Raw genomic sequence first — 18479 nt, 5'->3', positions numbered from 1 at the left:
GCTACTGTTACCATTGCTTTTCATCTTTTTTAAGGGCCACTGTAAATCACAGCACACGGAGTTTACCCTTTTGAGTGCATGTCTGCCAGATTAAATACGCTCATGTGTGGCAATCGCCACCAGACCCGTGACACAATTGACAAATGAGAGCCGCACCATTCAACAGTGACGCCATGCTCCCGGTCCCTACCACCTCCAGTCCACTGTCCATGTCCTCGGGAGCCTCGCTCAGGAAGAGCTGCTATACTCTTCAAAGGCAAGGCTGGGGCATGGTGGTGCATGCCTTTAACCCCAGCTCTTGGAAAGCCAAGGCAAGTGGACCTCTGAGAATTTGAGGACAGCCTTCTCTACACAGTGAGTTACAGGCCAACCAGGGCTATATAGTGAGACACTGTATTGAAATAAAAGAAGGCTGGTCTTAGCTGAAGAGTCTGTAGAATGTAGGGTAAGGAGGTGGAGAAAGGAGAAACCCACCTCCTGGCATCCTTTCCACATCCACCCACAGCATCCCTCCATCTGCAAATATCCGTGCTGAAAACTAGTGTACGTGAACCAAAGGACATGCCCCATCACCCCCCAAACCCACTATGTCCTGCATCTCTGAGAATACACTTTTCAACGTGAAGTGGCCCTGCCTCAGCAACATCGGGGGTGTTTTGTTTAAAACACCAGATTTCTGGACTCCCAGGGAGACCCAGGGTACTGGACTCTGGGTTCAAGGCCTAGACTATGTTTATAAGCAGGGCTGCCACAAAGCTCCAGTGGGAAGTTCTAGTGCAGAGCAGCAAGCTGAGAGATGCTCACATCTCAGCCCAGGCTGCTTCTTTCCCACAGTGGGGGGAGGTTCAGAGTGGAGGGTAAGGGTTGTCAGACCCCTCCTTTCCAGACTGGCTGCCTTCAACAGGTGGCACAGATCAGCAAGGTATAGGAGAGTCTTGTCACACCGCCAAGACGATCCATTTGGTATTTATTTCAAACCAAGCACCTACTTCAGATGATGGGTGCAGGCACTGAGGTTCAAGGGGCCGGTAAATCTGTTTTCCCACCTCATCCTTTCTCCATCATGCCCAGCTCATTAATCCAGGTGGAGGAAAAGTTGACTTCGTGGGGTGGTGGAAAGGGAGGGGCAGAGTTCAGGGGCAGAAGGCCCCCTGCCAGTTTATGGCTTGAGACCCTCCCCTTGGAGAATCACCCTCTTTGCCTTGAACTTGGAGACTGTAGCGGATAGAGGAAGAAATACCTGCTAGGACGGACATCAACTTGGAGCACAGTTGTAAGAGGTGCTCCTCCTGGCTCAGTACTTCCTGAATGGAGTGAGGCAACACCCCAGTCCCTAGGCCGTGGCCAGCAGTGCTTCAGTCTGATGGGGTTGGAAATGAGTGGTACCTCGATCCCTCCCTGAGCTGGAGATGATCCTGGGAGAATGCAGATCTTGGACAAGTCTTCCTTGGGGTTAGAGGAAAAGCCCTGAATCAAAGTCCAACTACACAACCATAAAAAAGGATGTGGGTGCGGTGGCTGTCAACTTGACCACACCTGGGATTAACTAAAACTCAAGCAGCTGGGCACACCTGGAAGGAATTTCTCTTTATTGAGTCATCTGAGGTGGAAAGACCCATTCCAAATCTGGAACACCCATACCTCTCGTAGCAATCCATATAAAAGGGCATGAAGAAGGATGCTTTTACTTTTTGCCTGCTTGGCCTTGCTCTCACTGGCAAGTTTATCTGTCCTGATGTTAAGTTGCTAAGTCCTTCCTTGATGTAGGAGGGTCATCAGTCTATGTGTTACTTTCATTGGTTAATAAAGAAACTGCCTTGGCTTTTGATAGGACAGCAGCTTAGATAGGCAGAGTACACAGAACAGGATGCTGGGAGAAAGAAGCAGAGTCAGGCAGGCGCCATGATTCCCCTTCCCGAGACGGACGCTGGCTAGACTCATGCTGGTAAACCATGACCTCATGGTGGCATACAGATTATTAGATATGGGTTAGTCAAGATGTGAGAGTTAGCCAATAAGAGGCTAGAACTAATGGGCCAAGCAGTGTTTAAACGAATACGGTTTCTGTGTAATTATTTTGGGTAAAGCTAGCCAGGAGTGGTGGGAATGCAGCCCACTGCTCCTTTTACTACACTTCCTTTCTTCTAATAGAGTCTATTTCTTTGGGATCCCAACAGATACTAAAGACTGTCTGAGATATCCAGCCTTGGGAACTGAACAACTATTGGATTCTCAGCCAGCCTCTCTCTCTCTCTCTCTCTCTCTCTCTCTCTCTCTCTCTCTCTCTCTCTCTCAGTGTGTGTGTGTGTTCACCCTATCAGTTCTGTTCCTCTAGAGAACTCTGACTAATACAGTGGGAAACCCTGCAGAAGGAGGAACTTAATTAATTTTGAGTTTTCTTAAAAGAGAGTTTCTGGGGCTAGAAAGATGGCTCCATGATTTAGAGCCCATGCTGTCCTTCCAGAGGAACGGAGTTAGGTCCTCAGCACCCATGTTGGGCACCTGTTAACTTCAGCTCCAGGAAATCAAATGCCCTCTTCTGGCCTCCATGGTCACTACACTCAGGTGCACAAACCCAATCTCAGAGACACACTCCTAAAATAAAAAGTCTGCAAAGTGACAAGTATTTTTTGAGAAGGAGAAAAAGAACACATCCCTTTCTGTAGCTTATTCCTTCTAAATCCCTGAGCTAGGGCTGGTGACTCAGGAGACTGCCTCCTCCCAGGGTCAAAAGGGTGCAGCCCCAACCAGACATAGCAGCTGATACTTGCAGGGGCCCTGAGCTCACAGGCAAGTTGGCCTCATTGTCTCTCCTCACGCTGGTGCATTATGGCATCAGACTCCTGCCATTTTAAAGGAATGTGATCAAAGCCTACAGGACAAAGCAAGGGGCAGCAAGTATGTGATTGAGTGCCTGCCACCTCAGTGACTGACGATGATGGAGCACTTACAATGTATGGAGCAGTGAGTGACTGATGCTGTTGGAGCACTCACAGTGCATGGAGCAGTGAGTGACTGATCCTGACAGAGCACTCACAGTGCATGGAGCAGTGAGTGACTGATGCTGATGGAGCACTCACAGTGCATGGAGCAGTGAGTGATTGACGCTGATGGAGCATTCACAGTGCATGGAGCAGTGGCCCTGACTTTGCTGAGCAGAGAATGAACAAGGCTCTAGTTCCAGAGCTTCCTCTCAGCATAGAAACATTTTCAAGTCTAAAAATTTAAATAAATAATCCCTCATGGACCACATGTGTTCACTGAGCCACTGACTCCCCAACCCTTCTTCCCAGGCAAAAGGGCTAAACAAAGGCATCTCTAGTGAACCTGCCACAACTTGTCTTCAGCTCCTGATGCCAAAGGAAAACGGTCCCCAGTCCCTGGGGTTACCAATGAGCCTGATGCCAAAGCCCTCATTGTGTCTTGTTTGGTGCCTGTTTATGGGTTGAATTGGGCCATTTGTGGTGCTAGCAATGGCTCTGTTGGAAGAGCACTGTTTCCAGGACAACCCCCTTCTTCCCTTTCTACCCCGCCCCAACTCTGGATTTTCCTTCCATCCCCCTGGCTACATTTTTCTCAGCTACATTTGAAGGTTTCTATGTCATCTGCCTACACCAAAATTGTCTCCCAGGGCTATTGCCTCTCTTTAGTTCCCTGAACCCTTGGCTTTACCCATCAGTTCCCCGAAGCTCCAAACTCTATATCTCCAGCCTTGATGTCTCTTCTGACTACCTGTCCAAGAACAGCAAAGGGACATCACTGCTCCTCACTGACTAAGCCAGACCCTCGGAGCTCTCTACTTCCTGTCCCTGCGCCCAGACTCTTCCTGTCCACCCTCTCCATCCATTCCCCGTTCCTTTAACTCTACATTCTGACTGTGCTTTCTGGCTCAAGGCCTTAGTCCCTCTCAGCTAAATCATCCTCCTAACTGCTCCGCCAATTCCTATCCTGACAACCACCAACCCGGACCATGTCCCCAAAGTTTCATCATGAACCCTTTGCCTAGGGCCCCAGCAGCTTCAACTTGTTACAAGTCATGGATCTCTCGAAGCCCGTACCCTCTCCCCCACCAGTTCTCCAAAGACACCAATTCTAGCTAAAACCCCTGAGGTGTCTTCTCATATCCTGCAGGCTAACATTTCACGTGTGTAAATCTGCTCTGTGTGAATGGAATAAATGGAACATCATCTGGCTCCTGTTAGCCTTTCAAATACTCATTAAATCAGTAATTTCAGATAAACAAGTTTCCTAGTGAATCATACAATATTCCTCAATTCAGAATCTGTTTTCTTTATTTTTTATAATTTATTTTTATCTTATATTCATGGCTGTTTTGTCTGCATGCATGTCTGTTTGAGGGTGTCAGAATTCCTGAAACTGGAGCCATGGACAGCTGTGAGCTGCCATGTGGGTGCTGGGAATTGAACCCGGGTTCTCTAGATGATCAGCCAGTGCTCTTAACTGTAGAGTCATTTCTTCAGCTCCAGAATTGATTTTTTGTTTTAGTGTTCTTGGTCTTGATCTCCTTGTGAGGCATCCCTATGTTTTGTTTTAAGATGCTTTAGCATATTAAAAACACCCAAGGAAACAACAGTGAATCCAGTTCTTCTATAAGCCAACAAGCCAAACAGATGTCATGGTTTGCGCATGGTTATGGATTGACTGTTGTGGATGGCATGGTTTGAGTATGGTTATTGGTTGGCTGTCATGGATGGCATGGTTTGCGCATGGTTATGAATTGACTGTCGCAGATGGCATGGTTTGTGCCCAGTTATTGGTTGACTGTTGTGGGTGGCATGGTTTGAGCATGGTCATTGGTTGACTGTCATGGAAGGCATAGTTTAGCATGGTTTTTGGTTGACTGTCATGACAAGAGTTATTGAATGTTATTGGACAGATACCAACACTGCATTGTTCTCAGAAAAGATGACACCAAAACTGTATTTTTTCCTTTTGAAATAAAGATGTGTAAAAAAGGACAGGGAGCCAGACAGTGGTATTGCATGCCTTTAAAAGCAGCACCCAGGAGGCAGAGACAGGCAGATCTCTGTGAGTTTGAGGCCAGCTTGGTCTACAGATCTAGCTCCAGGACAGCCAAGGATATACAGAGAAACTCTTTCGCAAAAAAACAAAAATAAATGAATAAATATATAGAATAGGATAGGGAATAGCTCAATAAAGTGCTTGCCATGCAATCTTGAGAACCTGAATTCAATTCTGGAACCAGGCATGGTATTTGTAAGCTCAGTGCTGTTGGGGTGGTAGAGACGAGCAGACCCTGGGGTTCACTGGGCAGCCAGCCTAACTGGTAAGCCACTGGCCAGTAAGAGACCCTGTCATTAAAAAACAAGGTAGACAGCTTATAAAGAGTGACTAGCACAGACTAGCACCTCTGTCTGCACACAAATATGTGCACACACATGTATCTGCACGCACACGTATGTACGTGTATACATATGCAAAAATACTATTTCCCAAAGGAAAAAAAGGGTTTCTTAGATGTCAATAAAATAGGGTGAGTGTGTTGATACACATCATCTAGATGAGTCCCTAAAACTAGGAAGTGTGCTCCGTGTGAACCAGGACACTTCTATTTGGGTTTTATACTTAGAATACATGTTTGGACTTACTTAATTCACCTAAAAAATTGTCTGGCAAGACAATGGAGTCAAAACAACTTCTGTCCCTCCAGGAATTATCCCATAGCAGTAAAGAAAATACAAAGAAGCGTCAGCTCTCTCGGCTACAACTGCAAGGCCTCTTCCCCTGAGTTCGTGAGGACAGAGCTGATGCAGAAATAGGGATTTGTCAGTGTGACAGAGGGCAAAACCCCAGTGCGGAGGAGACCCATGGGGAATGCTGGCTAGTGCAGCAGTCTGGGCTGCCCAGGGCACAGTCAGGGGCTGGAGCAGGGAATGGGCTTTCAAGTTTGTAAGGAGCAGTTACTTAGCAGGTCCTTCACACGAGCCAATCGGGACATGGGTTCATGTCTCCCATTGGGAACCCACACTGTGGCAGGAGGGAGAAGGGCTATGGGACATAGACAAAATCAACTGTGGTTATCTGTGGTCGACGAGGCTATAAGGAGGGGTTGTCTTCTTATTTTGGCATGTTAATTTTTTTATCTGATGCATAGGTAAAAAAATCATTCTTATAAACAGTAAATCAGTTTTTTTCTATGTCAGGCTGCTCAGCTGAAGTCTCTGAGACTGCCTGGGTATAAATGAGGCACAATCAGTTCCTAAGATTGTCTGCTCCACGGCCTTTCTCAACCTAACCCTGATGGCTGAATGTCAGGTCCTGTGTGTTTCCAAGGCCAGGCCAGCAAGAATGCTGTGCAGGTAGAACATTCCAGGTCTGGGTTTCTCTCTAGCCTCCGAGATGGAGGGGGCGTGCATTGTTGTGCTGCACAGCACAGGCATAGCACAGCTAAGATGCCTGGCCCAGACACCTGGTGAGCGGGCCATCTACATGGCCTTACAGACGTCTACTGACCGCAAGTTAGGCTGTGAACAGCAGACCGCACCTTCCAGCTTGCTTAGAACAATCATCTTCACATCTGACCCGCCAGCCCCATAAGGTCATTGTCAAGGTCATGGCAAATCTAAAAGTAGAAATGAGATTTTGAAGAGTAATTTCTCAGTAACATGTTTAATTGATGTACTCCTTTAGTGGTTGAGGCCACATGCCCAGTCCTATGCCAGGAGATAAATGAAGACACAGGAACAGAATTAAGGCTTCCATTCCCTGTTTATGTGCCCAAGAGATGAAATAACCTGGTGCAGGGCATAGCATGATGTGGGAGGCAGGATAAAACTTTTCTAGAAATCTCTAGAATCAAGGCAGGCCCTGGGGCGCCTGTGGCTCAGGACCTACAAGCCTGAGTATCTCCAATGATGCAGTTGGCTGAGCCTTCCAGCTGTTGGACGTGCTGTCCACTCTGCATGGACATGTGGGCAGAGTGAATGATGGCTAGAGGGGGTGGGTCTAAAACCTGATTCTCCCACACCACTGTGAAACACGGAGCGGGTAAGAGAAGAAAGCCCCTACCCTAGTCTGAGCAGTGCACTCACCTCAGGTAGGGTCAGGAAGGTAGCCCACACTTTGGGCCAGTTTTCTGATGTTGATGCTCACGAAATAATGTTCAGAGAGGGGCCAGCGACTTGTCCAAGATCACACAGTGTCTCAGTGGCTGAGCTTACTCCCTCGAACAGACACTAAGAGCAAGCAAACTCACCCTTCGTCTTTCTGAGCAAAGAGTACAGCACACACACTCTCCTGGCTCCTATCTGAAGACTGAGGCTCCAAGGATGCTCCTGAGACAAAGCGGGGAAGAGGAGGGATACCTTGAGCATCACTGTGTGCTTGCTGATGTATTGCTCAGGTAGAAGGATAAGTGTGGGGCTCAGTTTGGTTTGGCAATGGACTTCATAAGACAAAGGGCCAGGACGGCTCCCTCCTGAGTCAGTGCTGCCTGGGGACAGCTCTGGGAGGCTCTGTCAGAGAGGAGCTCCTACAGCTGACATCAGGATACACATGGCTGGGACTGGTAAGATGGCTTAGGAGTTAAAGACCCTTTCTATACTCCTAACAGTCTCAGTCTGTGCTCCGAGACCTACATGGCAGGAAGAACTGACTTAGGCACACACATACACACCCTCTCCCTCCTCCCAGTAATAAAAACATAAATTTTATAAAAGAAAGGCTTGGTTCAGCTAAGGACTGGTGTGCTCCACCCATGTGATGGTATGTTACTCAGACATAAAAAGGAACGGAGGCCTGACTCACACCGCAGCATGGACTGATCCTGAAAACACATTCAGTGACAGAAGCCAGATATGGAGGGCCACACCATGGCCTTGACCTTGATTACAGGAAGCATAAAGAATACTAACATTCACAGAGACAACAAGGAGACTTGGGTCGGCAAAGGCTGTGTAAAGGGGAAGTGGGAGGGACTGCTGATGGGTTGTGGGAGCTCCTTCGGGAGTCAAGTTACTTTGGAACTAGTGGGAGGTATCAGTTGCATGTTATGTTTGTACCAAATGCCACCCCCAACACCCATGTAAAAGCCTAGTGTGGTATCGTTCTCATAGGACTGAGGCGGTGGCAAAACCCAGAGGACCCCTGGGGTTTTACTATCCACCCTAGACTAGTTCAATTGGTGAGCTCCAGGTTCAGTAGGAGACAGTTGTTTAAAATATATATATATATATATATATATATGGTTGAAAGAGACTGAAGAAGGAATCCAGCATAGAACCTTTGGCCTCCATATTCATGTGTGAATATATATATATATATATATATATATATATATATATATATATACACACACACAAGCAACACACATGCGGTTGCACATACACAAGTAACACACATGCATGTGTACACACACACACACACACACACACAGAATTTCACACTGGAAGAAAGAGGAAGGGGAGGAGGAAACAGTTACAGCCACCACTGCATCACCATCACCCTGAGGCCCCCATCTAAACACCCACTGTGTCTCTTCTTCCTGGATAGGACCTCAGGAGGCCCCGAGAGCTTTTGCAACCTCAGGAAGAGGAGAAGTGGGCTCTCTGCTCCCAAGTGGCCAGCTGGGCCCCGTCTTAGCCAAGGGCAAGCTGTGTTTAAGAAACCCCATTTGCACAATTCTCATTTTGATCCCAAAGACTCTGCTTGTTCTTGGTGCACAAGGTCATGTGGGAACACAGTAACCCTGCATGACCAAGCAGCACAGAGCTCAGGAAGCTACATGGGCACAACCTCTCTTTAGGCTCCTGCTAGGAGTACCCCCTAATCTGCCTATGGGAACCCACTCCTGCTATTTTAGAAGGTCCAACTCACTGTTCAGTAGTGTGGCCCATTTGAACAGATGTCCTTGAACTGAGCCCAAGGCAGACTCTCACTCTTTGTCCTAGCTCTGTCCTCTGAGGCTTCCCCAGGACAAAGCGGCCCATCTTCCTGGTACAGCCTCAGAACTCTGGGATGTTGAAGATGGGGCAGTGGACGGCTCACCTACCAAAGGCCTGTGTCTGACTTATCCTTGTGGACTCTGGACAGTTTTCTCCACCTCTCCAGGTCTCAGTTTCCCAACCTGTATCATGGCCTGTCATCCTTCCCTAAGTCTTGGTGAAACTAGGGGCAAAGCAAGGCTCAGAAACAGGCAAAGGGCCCTGGGGCAGTAGCAGCCCTTGGTGGCTCACCTGTGTGGAACTTGCCTGAGTAACAGCCCTCTTGCTAGCCAGAGAAGGCAGGCCATGACTTCTAAAGAGATCTCTGGTGCATTCCTGGGTATGTTCCAGAGAAAGAAGGGGCCAGAGCTAAAGGAGGACATTTCCATTTCTTCCAGATGAGAAAAAAGGGCTGGTCACCCCTCATTTGTGCTCAGAGGCCTTGCTTGGTTTGACCTTTTTTCTCAGTGCCTGGCCTTGACCCTGATCTTTTCCCCAAATTCCTGATTTCTTCTCAACCTGCTAATGCCAGATCCTTAGAGAGCAGTGACGAAACAGGTAAGACACCCAGAGAGCTGGAGCCAGTTTTGACCATAACTGCCATAACCTCAAGTTGCCCTTCATATATACATACATATATATATATATATATCACATAAAATATATAGTGTGTATGTGTGCATACATATAACATAATATATTGGTGTATGGGTGTGATATAGATAGATAGATAGATAGATAGATAGATTGATAGATATAGTGTGTGTCTCACATAATATACATAGTGTGTATGTGTGCAAACATATAAAATAATATATTGATGTATGTGTGCGATAGATAGATAGATAGATAGATAGATAGATTGTGTGTGTGTGTGTGTGTGTGTGTGTGTGTGTGTGTGTGTGTGTGTATTTCGAGACAAGATCTCATGGATCCCAGGCTACCCCTTGAACTTTCCCTGTTCCAGAGATTACTCTGAACATCTGTCATTTTGCCTCCACCTCCCGAGCGCTGGGATTACAGGCACTAACTACCACACCTAGCCTACAAAGTGCTGGAATTTGATGCCAGGGTTCTGTGCACGTTAGGTGAGCATTGTACATCCTGGCTCTATGTGGTGTTTTATAAGGACCACAACCTGGCAGGTAAACACGCAGGTTTTATACACTAAGGAGAGATACTAGACTCTCTGAGTCTTCCTGCTAGAGGTACTCCATTCATTGCAAGCACTCAAATTCCCCGACACCATGCTGCGAGGACATCGGAGAGCTTGCTGACATCAAGGTTTGGGTGCTTGCTTTTCACGCTCTGTGAGTCTACAGAAACCCACCCTTGTTAGCCAGGGTGCCTCGGCAGATCACTGCACACAACCCCCTCATTCATGCTGGGCATCTATACGGGGAGAGTTTTCTCCTCTGTGTTGATAGCCTAGCTCCATTCCATCCTCCCTACCCATGACAAGGTCCAAGGCAAGGGACTAGCCATTCTCCTCATTCCCACAGGCTCTGCAGAGAAAGCTGAGGCTGTGGGAAGCCTCGGCCCCTTCCCCAGTCTGTGAGGGTTGGCCGGCAGGCCATTGAGGCTTCTATTCCTGCACACAGGAGCTTGTCTGTTTCAGGTGGTTTGTCTCTGGTAGAGACAGGAAGGGAATGCCAAATTAACGCTGGGCAATAAATTCTGCAAAAGCCAATAAAACCAAAGCAGAGGGCTGGAGGGAAGAACCACAGCAACTGATTAAACATTTTTGTTGGCAGACACAGGCATGGGCACATTTTCCAAGGTTTGCATCAAGGAGACATCTGGCCCTGGCCCAGGGATTTGCAGGAGGGAATCCTAGCAGGCAGAAATGAGGGACCAGGCAGGGCTGAACCCTATAGGGATCCCAAGCTACTGGTGAGCCTCTTCCAAGCACCTGAGCACCAACAGTGGCCCCAGTTAGCTGGTTAGGAAGCTTCCTGGCCAGATCTATCAGCTACAGGAGTCAAGGTCTGAAGATAGTGTTCTATGCTGGGAATGCCTGCCATCCTGCCCAGCCCTACCCAGACTCAGTATTCCGAACTAGAAGGCTAAGACCTGGAGTGCGTTTGAATTTTAGGGAGACAGTGGAGCTATTGGCTAGGTCAGAGAAGGCCCCAGGATTCCGACCTCTTGGGTCCTTTAACCATAACATAAACTCTCTCAATCTACCGCCTTGCCCATGTTAGCTCTCTTCTCTAGATCCACCTCCTCCCTCTGAGACTGTGCTGTGCTCTCTGCCTCCAGTGTACCAGCGGCTGCATGTGCACACCCATGCCTGTGTACTCCTAGCAGGCTCTGTGCTTTATCTTGTGTTTATCTTTCATTGAAAGATGCTGTGGGGCTCTTTGTGGGCACATGCGTACCTGCGGTGGAAGGTGGGGACACCCAGGTAGAGTGGCCAGTGGCCAGCTGACATACAGTCCCTGGATCTGTTTGGAAGAAATGGTTCCACAGGGATCTCTCCGTCCTTCACTCTCCACTGCCCTTCCCATCCTTCCAGGAGGCCCTGTCTGAAACAGCTGCAAGATGGTGTCCTACAAGCCCAGGCCCCAGTATCACCGATGGCACGGGGACTACTTAAGAGGTGTAACCCCCCCCCCCCCAATGTAAAAATCAAGACATGCCTGGTATCAAGGTTTGTCAAATGATCCCGGAGCCATGCGAACCCGGTCTACTTCCACACTAAACCCAGGGGCTAGGAGACTCCAGCTAGCTCTTTGGACGTGGACTTCTGCCATCAACTCCAGCAATCCTGGGGGACATCTGTCTGAGGGACCACTTCAGAAGCACAGCCCTCTGTTGTCCCAGGAACACCTGCCAGCTGGGACTCCATCCTTCCGCAGGACCTGGTCAAGTTCACTGCCTTGGCCCTGAGGCAAGCAAATCCTAATTGCTTCTGCATCTGGTGTTGTTGGGCTGGACTCCTGTTTACTCACCATTGGCCACACCAACAACTCCTGCCCTCCAACTACCTCATGCCTTCATAAACCTTTTACCCGGACTTCTCCCAACAAGCCCTACATATGTTCTGGATTCTGAGCAGGGGTCACCTGCTTAGAGACAAATCTCTCTAGCAGGGCTGGCCACTGCCCTGCATGTCTGTGTCTGTGAACATACCTTGTGCCGTATCCTGTGGTGAGATTTGGCCTCAGGAATAACGAGAGCCAGACACTAGGAAACATGTAGTGAATGAAACCCAGATTTCCCAGCAATGAGTCACCCCAAAGAGGAGATTTCAGGGCCTGAATCTTTACCTACCTCTGAGAAGAATACAGAGAGAATGACCAGACTGATCCAGTGAATGACACCAGCAAACTGGAATGCACTGGAAACTGTAAGAAACATAGTGAGGCCAGGTTTAGGAGCAAAGAATTGAGTCCATCCATCTAGGGGGCTTTGTGGCATGGCGGCAGACTTTGGGGACCCCTGGGTGCTTGTAGAAACATTTGGATCGGTTAGAAATCGGGTCTGAGAGCAAGGGCAGCTATAACCTGTTAGAAATTGGGTCAGAGAGCAAGGGCAGCTACAACCAGTGGTTATGTGGGAGCAGTGGAAACGTTGTGACCCAAATGCTCTTCTCTCCTCCAAGGCCATCTCCCTTGATTCCTCTGCTCACTGCCAGACCCAGGGAAGGAGGTCAGGACCACAGCAAAGTTCTGGAGTGGGCAGCTTCAAGATCCACAGCACACCATCCCCACAGCTCAGTGCACTTTGTGTGGGCTCTGGGTAAGCCTCTCTGCCCCTCCGTTCTGAGCTCACGGTAGTGGGGATGGTGCTGGCAGCAGTATGGAGAGGTGGCTGGAGCGATGCCTGGCAGGGGGAGCTGATGGGTGAAGGCGGCAGAGTCTGTGGGCTGGGGCAGACAGAAGTCCCTTCCAGGTCCACAGGGTGAGGCCAGCACTGATGATTCCCTAATCATCTTCAACTACCCAGACACTCTAAAGGGTAGGATGCCGCAAACAGCCTCCATACACTAGGTCACAGTTTATATGCTAGTGAAGGTAACAGGAAGGTGTGAGCGTCTAGAACAATGGTGGGCTGACCTTGGTAGAAAGAGGGCAGAATGGTCCCCAGAGAGTATCCTCTGGATGGATCAGGGGAACTCTGGGGGCAGGAGGTAGGGGTCTGTGGCAAACAGAGGGCCTGTTTCAAGCTATTCAAATTCCCCTTGGTCAAAGAAAGATATCTTCTTTGGGTAGGGCTGGCTTTTCCTAGGCTCTAAACCCATGAACCCTTGGAGTGGGTAAAAATAAGGTCCTCAAGCAAATCCAAGAGGAAGGTTGGAATACTGGGTTCCAGGAGGGAGATGCAGGGGCCCCCTGGCTCAGGGCCAGTATGACCCTCAAAGGATGAGCCCTGGGGACAGCGTGAATTCCTCCCCAATCGGAGTCACATGAATACCAGTGGGAACCAAAAGGCTGAGGCCTGTGTGACTCTGAAAAGACCTCAGATGATTCTGGAAACATAAAATCTTTCCCCATTATTTCTCAAATGAATTCCTGTGCCTTTTTTTACGGTTTGCTTTAGAAGAGCAATAAATCTCGGATTGTGCGTTTTATGGAATTTAAGATGCCTTTTATGAGCTGCTATTGGATCTCCCACCAAAATCAATCTCCTGGATACTTAATTTTAAGCAAAATTCCAGCGTCGGCTGGGTTCTCAGTTCTACCTGATGCCTCATCACACACAACCTGAGAAGCCCAGGGCCCGAGTACAACCCACCATAGGGAGAGAAGGGCTCCGTTATGGTCAGATCCCATAAAACACAGAGTCTGGACACAAGGAGGGAAAGCCTACAGCACGGTTTAATTGAAGACAGGTTGAGTGTAAAACCAGTACTGGGCACTTAATGTTGGGAGATACTTTAATTGGAACCAAGGGGCCACTGGCTACATAAAACCCAACTAGGCTTATCAGACAAAAGCAATTCTGTGCTCTCTCAGAGAGCAGACAAGGCTGGTGTGTCTTGGAAGGAGCAATGACAAGCCCTGAGCATAGAAGATCCAATGAAGGATTTGGGGCATCTGAGAAAACAAGAGAACAAAAAGGGTTTGGGGTGGGGGCTGAACCTCTTGTCCTGGATTCTGTAAGCGGTGGAAAAGAAAAGCTCTCTGCAGCCAGTAATTTCACTTTTAAATTTTCAATTTTGTACTTGAATGGTCCACCTCCTAGATCAAGAAAGGTGTGTGGGGACTGTTCCATAAGCTATATGCTCATCCACAGGCAAAGGCCAGACACGTGAGCCTCTGGTCTTCTGGTACACCAAGCAGGGTTTTCCAAGGGCGGAGATTGGAGTCCAGCCTCCACGCTGACAGTCATTTTGCCACAGTGCCTCCTGATGCCACACACACCAAACGGCCACTGTTAAGAGGCCAGAAGGAATGCCCAAAGGAGGAAATGTGGACAAAGAGTCAAACAGTCTGGAGGTTTGGAGTCTCCTGCTCCGTTCCTCTGACCTAGGGTGAGTCGTCGATACCCACAACCTTTAATTTGTCTGCCTGTCTGTAAGATGGGGTCCTGCCCTACCCGTCCTGTGCACCACATGGTTGCTGGCAGGTCTGAAGGTGTCAATGTGGAAAAGCATTTTCAAAGCTATCAGGACACACGTAAAGAATGCTGCCCACTTCAGGCTGGGACAAACACCAGCACTACCGCTGCTGACAGTTCCTACAGGTGATCCATTTCCCAAAATGGAACTGTTTAAGCCAGAAAAAAAAATCACCCTGGAAAATTCCAAATGAGAACAATTTAAAAAAAAAAGATGCATACAGGGGTCCCCAACTTCTGTTTTGTCTCATCCGTTTCTGATCATGGAACACTAGGAAGGGGACTGAAGAGGCCACATTGGACAGATGACAAAGGGGTGTCGAAGGTGACAGAGAAGCTGCCAAGTGTGTTCCCTCCCCAGGGGCAATCCCCATGGGCTGTTGTGGGACTGGCAGCTTGGCAGTGGCACAGGCTGGGGGATGATCCCAGTGGCACAGGTTGGGGACCCCTGAGGGATGCAGATGCACAGTGAATATTGACATATGTATTTGCATATGTATCTCTCTTGCTACTCACACTGGAGAAGCTTTATATCTATTAGAAGTTCCAGGGTCAGGAGAATCACCACCAATATTACACAGGCTACCAGGAAACTGTTGAGACTTGCACTGAGCAAAAATACCTGCCATACGGCTGCTCTCTTCCCACAGCACGGCTTCAGCCAGTTAGACCTGTAGGGACAAAAGGAGAAGAGGGGCTAAGGGGCTGAGGGGACACCCTGGCCACAGCCTTGCCTCAGAGCCACCAGCCTGGCTCCCCTGGGGCCTGAGGTTAATTTGTTTTGTTGGTTATGCTGGGGATGCCAGGCAGGGTCTTGCTAAGCCAAGCAAGATCTCCACCACTGAGCTACATCCACGGCTGGGCATCATGGGAGACTATGCCTCTTCAAGAGGCCACAGGGTAGACTCGCAAGAGTAAAGCAATCTCATTAAGGGACAGAGCTGAGCTTACAGGTTGACTTTGAGAACTTACAGGAACTCTCTAGGATTCGGGCTTCTCAGGTTGGAAGTGGGTGTAGAACTCACACCCCATGGGTGAGTCAAACTTGCCTAGGTGGCAAGAGTCACAGGACAAGCCACTGTCACTCTATTTATGTCTCTCAGAACCCAGCCCATGTGCTGGCATTGGGGAAATCTCCGTTTCTACTCAACAAATATTCTAAGCACCCAGTGGATGGAATTAGACCTTTGTTGGCTATAAAAGAAAGTGTTGCATTGGATCCCTATTTTTCAGGACAGATTATCTAAACACTGTTTCTTCAGAGTGTTAATAGCTGTTACTTGATCCCCTCCCCCCAGAAATTCTATAATTGGGTAAGTTTGGGAAAATCTGGGTCAAAGTTCAATGGTCATTTATTTGTGGGGTATTCCAGTGTCTTTACTATGTTGCTATGCCTCACTGTGCTCCACATGGATGGCATCTGTGCTTACCAAACTGGTTAGGCCAGGGCTACCTCTTGTCACAGAGCATCAGGTGGGACTCATACTCTGTGTACAGCTGTCTTTGGGGAGGCATCTGTAGGAGAGAGGAGGCCCCTGAGGACAGATGATCCTGAATAGGGTGGGAGTGGTCAGGAGGCCACAGGAGCTCAGAGCTCAATTGAGCCTCTTAGGGTACTAGATGCCCTCCCCTGAGGAACACAAGATGGGGAGCCTTTGGGAACACTGTGATGCTGGGGTGCTGCACTCAGACCTCACTGATTGGGTTGTTTATGATCCATCCATGTTTGCCAGTCTGATTTTAGTGAGAATTATGCACCCTAAAGGGGCTGAGATGTGCCAGGGAAGTCTTTGCTTTGGGGTCTGCCCCATTGCCCTGGGGTCATGTGCAAAGGCATCAGGTCACTCTGGGACTTCACTTCTCCACTTGGAAAGTACAGAATAGTATTTTTAACTAGTAGAGTTGTTGAAAGATAAAGGAAATAATGTATCTGACCTGCAAACACAGTGTGACTGAAATGACATGATGATGGTGGTGATGGTGGTGATGATGATGGTGATGATGATGATACTGAGGGTGATGGTGACGATGGTGATGATGATGATACTGATGATGGTGGTGATGGTGATGATGGTGATGATGATAATGATGATACTGAGGGTGATGGTGATGATGATGATGATGGTGATGATGGTGATGATGATACTGAGAGTGATGGTGATGATGATACTGAGGGTGATGATGATGATGATGATGATGGTGATGATGGTGATGATGATACTGAGAGTGATGGTGATGGTCACAGTCACGATAATAATATCTGATGGATTGGCCATCACCACATCCTTCCCATTCATAGGGAGTCAGTCTGCTGTAGCCTGCTGTAAGGAGAACCAGTGTCTTCCTCTTGAAGACTAGGGTGTCAATGGGCTGGGAAGGCAGCTTCTCGTTACTCTCTCTGAAAGAATGATGTGAACACTTTTGGCTGGTGACGTCTTCCTCCTGGTTTGTTCAGAGAAAGCTTGAATGCCAGAGGTCTTGAAGAATCCTATCAGGAAACCAGGCTTGCTTAAGTCTCTCGGGATATTACTAACACCTACGGGAATGATTGATGGTCTCCGTCCTTGGCTCAGTGGTGATGCAAAGACCAGGGGTGGTCCTCTCCAGACTCGGGAAGCAAGTTGCAGAAAGAGACATTTAGAGACTGAAACATGATGGAGGAAGCTAAGCAGATCACTCTGAATGGGGGAAGAAGGGTTGCATGAGTTCCTACAAAGGCCAAGAGTATAGAGTGAGAGAGGAGGAGACTGGCTGGGCCAGAAGAGGGGGTTTCTCTAAGAGACAAAGGGAAAACAGGGGTGCAAAGCCTGGTGGGAGCTAAATCACAAAGACCAACCCTGGCATCTCTGTGGCCCCTTGCAGGGCAAACTTAAAACGTACTGCGTTGGTCACACTTCTCAACCCAAACAGAAGCCACATCGAGCTCAGTAGAATTGCTAGATAAATTCAAATTTCAGATAAACAACGAACAACTTCCTAACACAAATATGCCCCAGATACTGCATAGAAGATGCCCCTACTAAAAAAAAAATATTCTTTAAACGTTACAGGGCCTTATGTATTGCTATCTGCTAGGTCTGGCCAACTCAGAGCTGAGTGTCTCAAGGAGCCTGGTGAAAGCGGCTGTGATTTAGTTGGAGAAATGCACGGATGAAGAGGCCATATTAGCGTTTAAAAAGCCCAGCTTGATTTTCTCAGTTGTACCCCGGGAGGGTAAACAGAGAGCTCTAGCACCAGGAAGAAGTACTTTCTGAGTGATAACTATCCTTTTCTTGAGGACCCTGGGACACCCGGAGGAGCCAGGGAAATCTAGAGGAAAACCCGTGAGGTCAGCTGTCGTCATGAGAGGCAGAGGGGAGTACTCCACCATGTGTTCACGGACAGCCTGTTCCCATCTGTTTGGAGGCCCCCAGAAGCGGAAGCCTGCTGCCCACTGGAGCAAATATCCGCGGACTGCGTTCCTACAGCCGACACTCTTGGCTATTAAGAACTCCGTTCTCCCCACCCTCCCGTCTTTCCTGCTCCCTACTTCCTTCCCAGCGTGCCACTCCTGCCTCTCCTTCTGCTTGGTCCTATTTGTATCTCTCCCCGCTCTCCGTTTGTGACCAGCCTTCAACCTGGCACTTGTGGAAGCTTTGTGCCGTGTCCTTCCCATCCTGCGGTCTTCCAATGGCATGCATTCTTTCCCAGGGTATAAAGACACCTCAGGCCCAGCCCAACGGCGTCCACTATTAGTGACCGCTAACACTGGTGCCATTTCATTGTCATCTGAAACGGGAGCCAAGCAGCTTTGGACGCTATAAATAAAACGGGCAGCTGGGAAGACTGTTGGCCCTGGGTGATGCCCAGTGGTGAACAGGAGGTTTCGCCCTTGTGGTCAGTGGGAGCAGCTGGGCACTCTTCCGCCCCCCACTTTGTACATCTGATGGCAGTGAGATGTGCCCTGAGAGC

General features: G+C 48.7%; 1 protein-coding gene across 7 annotated transcripts in view; it reads right to left on the bottom strand.

Moving 5' to 3' along the window:
• Window positions 1–18479, bottom strand: part of Tmem266 (transmembrane protein 266) — a 152964-nt gene that overhangs the window by 27787 nt on the left and 106698 nt on the right. For 2 of the 7 annotated variants that reach the window (XM_048416948.3, XM_085688777.2), the window contains exons 4-5: window positions 15045–15199; window positions 12240–12313 (exon numbers count right to left, since the gene is read on the bottom strand). In XM_048416948.3, coding sequence (XP_048272905.1) covers window positions 12240–12313; window positions 15045–15199 — 229 coding nt within the window. Of the gene's footprint in view, window positions 1–12239; window positions 12314–15044; window positions 15200–16463; window positions 17137–18479 lie in introns of those variants that run through there. The other 5 variants (XM_085688775.2, XM_085688776.2, XM_048416949.3 and 2 more) reach the window with 5 other exon arrangements.

Source organism: Myodes glareolus, chromosome 4, assembly GCF_982192425.1.
Source record: "Myodes glareolus chromosome 4, mMyoGla1.1, whole genome shotgun sequence".
In the NCBI taxonomy this organism is placed as follows: Eukaryota; Metazoa; Chordata; class Mammalia; order Rodentia; family Cricetidae; genus Myodes; species Myodes glareolus.
Note: the sequence above shows the minus strand (reverse complement) of the source record. Positions and strands in the feature narration are given on the sequence as shown.